Here is an 8910-nt window from a genome sequence, read left to right on the forward strand (position 1 = left end):
ATTACCGATTGCCAGTGGTGCGAGGCAGAGTGTCCGTCCTGTTCCTCCCCTCGCTCCCCATGGAGCCCTGCTGTCCAGGAGGAAGGAAAGGGCAGCTGCTTCTGGGGTTCCAGGATGCGCCGCCTTTTTTTTTTTTTTTTAAGGTCCAGAGTGACAAGTGCTAAGCTCTAGGTGCCCCCCCTTTCTAACCAGATAATGGCTCTGGTTCAGGCAAATTGGGGAAACAACTGAGCTAAGCAGTAGGCTGGACCACCCGGCTTTTTCCGAAAATACTTTAATACGGGGTCCTCTTGTGGGTCGTGTGTGGGAGAGAGAACTAGGGTTGGACTGGAGATGGGGTGGCGTCTCCCTTTGCCTGGTGACACATGGTGCTCCTGGCCATCAAGTGCCTATGGCCCTTCGGCTGCCACGGCTCCTGTGAGCTGCAGGTCAGGTACACATGCCTCTGCCCGCTGTTGATCCTAATGGCAGCGCGCAGCGCCGACTTGACAGCCGTCTCCACCCAGCCGTGTGGGTAGGCCGTGTGCTCCCCGGCGAAGTAGATGCGGCCGTAAGGGACCGCCCAGTTGTAGTCCTGCGCGTTGTCCTTCTCGCTGTGCCAGAGCGCCGGCGGCTGCACCACGAAGCCACCCTGGCTATGCGGGTCCTCTGCCCATCGCTTGACGATGCCCCTGCCGTCCCAGAGCTGGTGCACGACCGGCCCGTGTAGCGCCGCCACGTCACCGAGTGCCAAGCGCAGCGCCTCTTCCGGGCTCAGGCCGGCAAACGCGGCGGCGGCGTCCGACCACGTGTACGAGGCCAGCAGCAGCGCGCCCTCGTGCGGCGGTGGGTAGAATATCATGCGCGACGGGCGGTTGGTGTTGGAGTGGCCGCCTTTGATGTGGTCGTCGTGCCAGAAGGGCCGGCGGAAGCTCAGGTATACCTTGGTGGCCGGCACGTAGTGCAGCCCACGCAGCGCCTCCTGCAGTCGGTGCGGCAGCGGCGGCGAGAACCTTATGCGCTGCACCGCCGGCCCGCTCGCCGTCAGCAGCACCACGTCCGCGGTCAGCGTCTTCAGATTGTGGCGGGAGGTGGCCATCTGCACTTGCACATGGTGCTGCCTCTGCGTCATCGCCACGACCGGCGAGTTCAGCAGCACGGGCCCCGACAGCGAGCTCAGCAGCGCGCGTGGCAACAGGTCCCAGCCGCCCACGATGCGACTGTACCTGCGGGCGAGGCGAGCGCGTGACCCGGGCTCTGCGCCCCGCCCCTCCGCGTAGGCCACGCCCACCCTTCGCTGCTTGCCCCTCCGGGATGAGGAAGAGCAGTTGACACCTGCCCGCTCCCACCAAGCCCACCCCTCCGTCTTTCTACCCCCGACCCCGCCGGTTCTCGCTGTCCCCGAGGCCTGAGGAGTAGGGGATTGTGCGACCCTGGAACCCTGCCGCTGCTCCTCTGAACCACGCGCTTCTTCGGGAACCATTCTTACCAGTTCCTTGGGAGGACCAGGATGCCTGGGCCCGCGCGGCCAGACCACCTCTCCAACCCTTTAGCCTCTTCCCCCACACCTCGGGCCACGCCCTTCCCGCAGCTCCACCCACCCAGTCCCACGGTTCCACCCACTCCCCGTCACGGGCCCTGATTGGCCTCCGCCCGCCCCACCCCTACCCGCCGGCCCCGCCCCTCACTGGAGCCGGTCGCTGAGGCAGGTGTAGGCCCGAAGGGCCTCCGAGAAGCTGAGGTAGAAGAAACCATCCTTGGACAGCACATCTCCTAGGAGCCGTACGGCCGGCTGGCTCAGGTTCCCCTCCCGGAGGAGGTATTCCTGCGGGGTGGGTGCGGGCCGAAGTCAGGACCCCGACAGGCTGCACCTGCTGGCTCCGTCCCCACGGGAGTGGGGAGCCCTCCCCAGCTGGGCCTCCCTGGCACCTCCCTGGGACCAAAGCGATCTGGTCTCCCCTCCTGTGACAGATGAGGGAAACTGAGGTCCAGAGAGGAGGCGTGTCCAGCCCTAGAGTCAAGCAGGGAGGTGGTGGCCAGACTGGGGTCCTGGTGTCCCGCCTTCTGATTCTTTGGGAAAGGCCCCATGGACACCCTTTTTGCCCCCATTTCCCAGACAACAAAGCCGGGGCCCCACTCACCAGGAGCGTGCGCCTTTCAAATTTCTTCATTGCCTTTCTGCAGCCCAGTACCTTGAAATCTTTGAGGGCCTGTCGTGGAACAAGCAGACGGTGCTGAGCTGCGGGGGCAGGAGGGGTGAAGGCCCCGCCTGGAGGCCAAACCTGGGTCCTCCCCCTGGTTCTGCCCACGGCTGGCCATTGCCACTCTCTTTCAAAGCCCTGGGCTTTTGCCCATCTATGTTCTCAGCCTTGCCCTTCACTGCAACTCAGGTGCCACAACTCCAGCAAGTCTAGTATCTCCTCCGCCCCCAGCATTCAGCCCACCTGGGTTGTCACCTCTCATCCCAGTTGGGTGTCATTTTGCCTATTTCTATGCTAGCCTGTGAGCTCCATGAACGCAGGGCTTGTGTCTGTCCCGGTCGTGCTCGGTTAATTATTTGTTGCCTGAATCATTGTAGGCATGGACAGAAGCTGAGTCCCCTCTGCCACCTGTCAGCACTGACAGGGCATGACCACTCAAGGAACTCCCCGAGGAAAGAGGTGCCCCTTCACTCAGTCACTCATTCACCTCTCATGTCCCCAGGCTCCCCAAACTGGTCACTGCCAGGTCACAGAAATGCCCCAGACTTGGCCCCCTCTCTCGTCCGGGATGGAAGATGGACAAGTAAGGGGCTCTCAGAGTGGGGTGTGGCCAGCTCCGCCCTAAGGGCACCAGGAGGGCCTCCTGGAGGAGGGGCGTTACAGGATGAGCAGCTGAGCGGCAGTTGCCTGGGCGGGAAAGGGAGAGGCATGGGCTTGGGGCAATGAACAAGTGCAGTAGGTGAGAAGGAACATAGAGCCGGGGGCGTCTGGACCACTGTGAAGACTTTGTGGGTGACAGAAACTTCTTAGAGGAGAAAAGAAGATGAGGCTAGAGGGGTGGGGCAGGTAAGGCCACTCAGGACGGGAACCTGAGCCTGAGAAGCTGGGACTTGTCCTGGATGCTTTGGGAGCCACAGGGGGCTGTGAACTCAGTCACTCTGGGTGTGGAAAGAGCCTCCTGGTGCCAGGCTGGGGAGACTGAGGCTGGGCAGCCGGGGAGGAGGCTAGGGGAGGGTGGGGGAGAGGAGGAGGCCTGAGCTGGGGTGGGACAGAGAGATACAAGCAAGGCTGGGCAACTGAGGGTGGGAGAGGGAAGAAGGAGGCGGGGGGGGGAGGGGGCGCGAGAGGGTAGGGATCAGGAGGCTCCTGGGGGTCTGCGGGTGACTGGGGCATGGTGGGGCCCCCGGACATATGAGCAGGTTTAGGGAAGCTGAGCTCAGTGGAGCTGGAGGGGCCCAGGAGAGGGCCATACGTCTGGGTCTCAGGAGACAGATTTCGGAGACATCAGCCTGTAGATCCAAGTTTAGGCCAAAAGTGTAGAAAGGTGAGGTTGTCCAGGATAGTGTGTGGGTGAGAAGAGGAAGAAGAGACCAAAAGCAGATGGTGCTTTGGGGACCAGCAGTGTTTATGGGGAAACTAAAGACTGAAGAGCCAGTGGTGGGAGACCAGAGGGATGACAGAGAGAAGGAAAGCCACGCCAGGGAGCAGGCTGGGGGGACGCCCCGGAGGAGAAAAGGCGGAGGAGAAAAGGCGGCGATGGCATCGGGGCAGGAGGAGCACAGGGCAGCGCACCTTGTTGAGAGCCATCTGGAAGATACCTTCGGGCGAGTGGCCCTCCTCCCTGGGGCGCAGGGCGTAGCCCAGCTTCTCGGGCATCTTCTCCACCACGTAGTTCCGCAGTTTCACGTTGTTCACTTCGGTCCACGCGTTTTCGTCATACTGGATGAATTTTGTCAGGTTGAGTCCCAGGCTGTGGCAGAGCTTGTGCAGGATCCTGAGGATGGGAGGTTGGGTGAGGGTGGGATGGGGTGGCCCCACCCCTAGTGGGGGTTGGAGGAGGGAAGGGGATGGGCATGGGGCCAGGAGTGGGGCTGGATTTGGGGTTGTCAATGCTGGAGGATGGGAATGAGATGCGGACGACGTTGGAAGGCTGAGGGCAGGAGGAGGACCAAGATTGGGTTAGGAGCGGGAGTTGGCTTTTGTTGGGGATGAAGTTAGGCCCTGGATTGGATTTGGGACTGGGAATAGAGTTTGGGTTAGACAGAGGTTTGGGATGGGGAGGGGCCTGGGCCTGGGGAGGTAGAGCTGGAGGCCTAGAGGGTACAACAGTGGAGCTGGCTTTGGGCTGGGGCAGGGCTGGCTGGGGTCAGCCCGGAGGACGTGGCCTGAGGGTTGCAGGAGGCACAGTGGTGGGGCTGGAACCAGGAGACCATAAATTGGGGTTAGGTGAAGGATGGAGTTGGAGGTTGGGTCTAGACCCGATTTGCGTTGGGGGTCTAGGTTGGAGGAGTCGAAGTTCAAGTTGGGGTTCTGGTTGAGTCTGGGCACAGAGGTGGGGCTGGTGGTGGCCCTGGTGCCTGCCTGGTTGCCGGGTCAGGCCTCACCTGTGGGAGCTGGGCATGCGCATGGCCCCCAGTTCCCCAGTCCAGCCAGTCTTCGGGTCTCGGTAGGTGAAGATGCGGCCCCCGATCCTGTTGTTTGCCTCCAGGATGGTGACCTGCGGGAAGGGGATGGGGGCCCTTCAGCTCCTCCCACTCACCATCCCCCACCCCGCCCGGTGCCAGCCCCTGCCTTCTTTCATCCCCACAGACCTAGACTACAAGGGTCCCTTTCTTTGTGGGAAGTGGGGGGCTGGTGGGAGAACAGCGCATAGTGAGCAGTTCCAGGCTGCAGCAGAAGGCCACCAGTTAGATTGCAGAGGGACTTCCCAGCTCAGGGAGTGGGGACATTTTTCATAAGCCTAGAAACCCCTGGGTTGTCCCATTCTCATTCTTGGATTTCAGTGAGAGAGACAGTGGTTAGACCTCAGGGGGCACTTCCCCTTGGTGGAATTTCCACCTCCACCAGCACACACCCCCAGCTCAGGTCGGAGGATCTTTTGAGTGGGACTTCCCTCCGGGATGAGGAAGAGTAGGACAGGAGAGTCTAGGGCCTCTTGGTGCAGACAAAGGAGAGCAGGGGGCTTTGGGCCTCACTCCCAGACCCCCAGGGAAGAATGGCTCCCTCTCTCCACCTCCCATCAACCTCCACCCCCTCAAGCGGGGATGTGGCCAGGACCCTCTGCCCGAGGACTCTAAGCCTGCAGCAGGAAAGACTCAAGGTAGACTGCAAGCAGCACTTCTCACCTTGTGTCCAGCATCACCGAGCATCTTGGCGGCCACCAGCCCAGCCACACCAGCACCAACCACGATCACCTTCTGGGGCCTCAGGGTCCAATTGAGACCCAAGGTCACCACCTTGAGCAGCTGCTCATAGTCAGGATCGTGTGTGCATTTCTCAAGGGGGTCCTGGCTGTAGTCAGCCCTCCAGTCCAGGGAGGCCACCAGGCTGAGGAGGATGGGGACGAGGACGAGGAGGCGCAGGGCTGGGGAGGAGGACAGGGTCAGTAGGTAGGTGGTGGGGATGGAGGACAGAGGGGTTCTGCCCCACTTGTCCCAGAGCCACCTCCCCTGCTTACTCACCCAACGGGGCCATGCCTCTCGGTAGGAGATGGTGTCTGGGGTGGAGGAGAAGCGAGGGCCACTGTGATGGGACGAGTGTCCCCCCCAGCCTGACTCTGTCTCCCTGTAGGTTGCCCATCGGCCTGCCTCAGCCCTTGCCCGTAACCACCTTCCTCTCTGGACGCCTGTGTCCCCGACTTGGATCCTTCACAGTCCCCTAGACCATCCTCGCCTCCCTCCTTGCCGGTCTCTGCCCTCATTCTCCACCTCTGCCTGACATCTCTTCTGCTCTGTTCAGCTCGCTCTCTGCCTCCCCTGTCTCTCCTCTGTTCCCTCTTTCTCTCACCTCCTCCCCGCCTGACTGGCTCTGGGTCTCTCCCCTCTCCCCCGCTTCTCAGCCAGCCCCTCTTTGTGCTGTCCTGTCCCTGTCCCCCTGCCTCCCGCTGGCTGTGTCTCTCTACCTCCAGTGCTGGGACAGCAGCATGGTGCTTTCCTCCGCTCTGCCCTCCGCCGCCCCTTCTCTCCCCTTAAACCCCCCCAGCCCCGCCCACCCCTCCCTTGGGGAATCGGCAGGGAAATGAAACTGCTATCCTGGAGTTGCAAGGTCAGATGCTCAGAGTCTAATTGAGGCTGGGGGAGGAGGGTGGGTGTGGGAGGGGTGGGAGAAAGGGGGCTGGGAGGAAGTAAACCAGTCTATTTTCTTCCTCTTGCCCCAAATAGTTCTGGGGCGGTTTGGGGACTGGAAATAAATTCTCAGGTAACCTCCTAACAGCAGGGACTGCCCCTTCAGCCTGCCCAGGTCCCTGTTTCTACCCTCCCCTGTGCTTTCTCTGCCTCCTTGATTCCTGGGGCAGGAGGATGGAGGGTCTCTGGCTATGAGGCTGCAGGTCCCTGGGCCAGGCCTCTTCTCTCCTCTGAGTCCCTGTCTGTCAGCTGTCACCATGCCCTGCAGGGCCCTTGATGGCTCCACTCCCCTCTCCCTCCACCACTCTGAGCCTGAGCATAGCAGCAGGGCTTGCAGGCAGCAGCGCAGGGGTCAGGGCGTGGGCTCTGAGCCAGCCCACCTGGCGCCTGCCAGCAGGGGATTTTGGGCAAGGGCCTTCCCCTCCTCTCTGTGGCTCCCATCTGCAGCTGTCAAATGGGGCCATCACAATGTTTTAGGGCTGAGTGAGGGAATCCAGGTAAGACCTGAGCAGCACCTGAGTCGCTACGAAATCCCGCTCCTGTGGAAGTGCCCGCTGCTGTGGCTGTGGGGACCGGGGGAGCTGGGAGTGGCCACTTGGCAGCGGGAGCGCCCAGGCATGCCCTTGCCCCTCCTCCCCAGCCCTGCCTGGAGGACTGCGGTGGCGCTCAGCTCCGGGCAGGGCGTGGGTGGCACCCTGAAGTGGGTGGGGTGGGGAAGCCATGGCGGGGACTTTTCTTGGGGGTAGGGGAGAGGGAGCCAGGGCGTCAGTGAGGAGAGAAGCCAGAGGGAGGCAGATTCTCTGTAGCAAGGGCGTCGGGGACGTTGCCAAGAAAGAGCAAGATGGGAAACTCTTGACAGTAAATGGAAGAGGGATGTGGTTTGATGGAGGGAAGGGGGTTGGAGGTATGTATGAGTCAGAAACATATGATGTTGGGGGCGAGGCGCTGGCCAAAAGGAAACAGAATCAGAAAGCTGGACAGAGCCTCCGAGGCTGCCTGCTGAGAGCTCAGGTCAGCAAAAATGGTAACAAGAGGGTCTGTCCCCATGGTGAGCTCAGAGGTCACCCTGTGCTCAGGGCTTTGCACTCATCGTGACCCCCGCAATGCCTACATTTGACAGATGAGGAAACTGAGGCTCAGAGATGGTGAGTGGTGGGGCAGAGGAGGACCCTGGGGCACAGAGAGAGGGAGGCACTTGCTCGAGGTCCCAGAGCCAGGTCTTCCCACCAGATGAGGCCTGCTTTACTCATAGTGACGTGTAGGGTACGAACGCTACATGATGACCTTAGTTGCCTGTGCCTTGGCCAGGCCCTGTGCTCTGCAAACGTGATTTCTCGTCTAGTCCAGGCCCCGAGTGAGGGGGCAGGAACCTGGGCCAGAGGGGAGAGTGCTTTCCCTGGGCCCAGAGCAGGGAATGGTGGTACTGGGGGTTCCTACTGGGTGGGGCAGACCCCAGGGTCCCCTAGCCCCTGCCCAGAAGACCCTCAGTTCTACAGCCTCGTGACAGTGATCCACACAAGTGAGAGGAAACAGAAACTATCCTGAAAAGGGGTGGACACCACAGAGCCAAGGGGCTCCCAGGGCATGTCTGCGCAGAGTTTTTGGGTCCCCAGAGTGAATGGGGACCTGCTGGGGTCCCTGAGTCGACCCTGTCTTTCCCATACAGGTTGCTGTTCACAGCTCCCTGGCTCTGGGCACACACATAGCTCACCTGTGGACTCTAAGGAAGGGAGATGCAGCGCCAGCCTCCCCCTGCAGGGATCAGTGGGGGAAGGGGTGGGAGGGAGAGAAACAGAGCACTGTCGTGGGGAGCACCGCTCAGGGGGAGCACCGCCTGAGAGCAGGGTCTCATCAATCACCTTGCTATAGATGAAATGACAGTGGCTACTGTTTAGTAGTACTTAACTCTGTGCCAGACACTTTGTACGTTTTCCTTCATTTACTCCAAGAACAACTCTGGCAAGGTGAGTTTAGCTGTCCCTATTTTACAGCGGAGAAAACTGAGGCCAGATAAGTCACCAGCTTGGAAGGGGCAGAGCCCAGCTTTGACGGCAGGCAGCCCGGCTCCCGGCTGGTGTTCCTAACCACTCTGCGGTCAGGAGCAAGCTTCGACTGTGGATTAGGGATGGGGTCAGGGCAGGGCGTCTCCACCTCAGCACTGTTGACATTTGGGGCCAGCCCTGTGCATTTTGTAGGATGGTGAGCAGCATCGCTGGCCTCTACCCAGCAGATGCCAGTAGTACTCTCCCCCCATCCAGGGATGACAACCAAAAATGTCTCCATACAGTTAGCAGGAAAAGAAGAAACCCTGGAAGGCCACATGGCAGAGTATCCTACAGAGGTTGTTTTGGGGGCAGGAGATTATGAATAATTGGGGGATTGCTTTCTTCCTTTGGGTTTTTCTTTGTGTGTGTGTGTGTGTGTGTGTGTGTATTTCACATTGTCTTCATTCAGCATGTATTATTTTTGCAATTAAAGAAAAAAAAAATCCCAATTAATGTTAGTTGGAAGCAATACATCAGGCAGGGCCAGGCGCCCAAAGTGAAGAACAGAGAGAGGGATAGGGCCGAGTCGGGACTGATGCTAACCTCCACTGATGGCAACAG

General features: G+C 60.5%; 1 protein-coding gene across 1 annotated transcript; it reads right to left on the reverse strand.

Moving 5' to 3' along the window:
* Positions 1-292: 292 nt before the first annotated feature.
* IL4I1 (interleukin 4 induced 1) lies at positions 293-5691 on the reverse strand. Its single transcript, XM_069457573.1, has 7 exons — positions 5642-5691; positions 5306-5544; positions 4565-4677; positions 3753-3954; positions 2121-2189; positions 1668-1804; positions 293-1205 (listed from the first exon to the last, which is right to left on the reverse strand). Exons 1-7 carry the CDS (start codon positions 5652-5654, stop codon positions 317-319), a joined length of 1662 nt encoding a protein of 553 aa, XP_069313674.1. The 5' UTR covers positions 5655-5691; the 3' UTR covers positions 293-316.
* Positions 5692-8910: the final 3219 nt, after the last annotated feature.

This window comes from Eulemur rufifrons, chromosome 24 (genome assembly GCF_041146395.1).
Source record: "Eulemur rufifrons isolate Redbay chromosome 24, OSU_ERuf_1, whole genome shotgun sequence".
Lineage (NCBI taxonomy): Eukaryota > Metazoa > Chordata > Mammalia > Primates > Lemuridae > Eulemur > Eulemur rufifrons.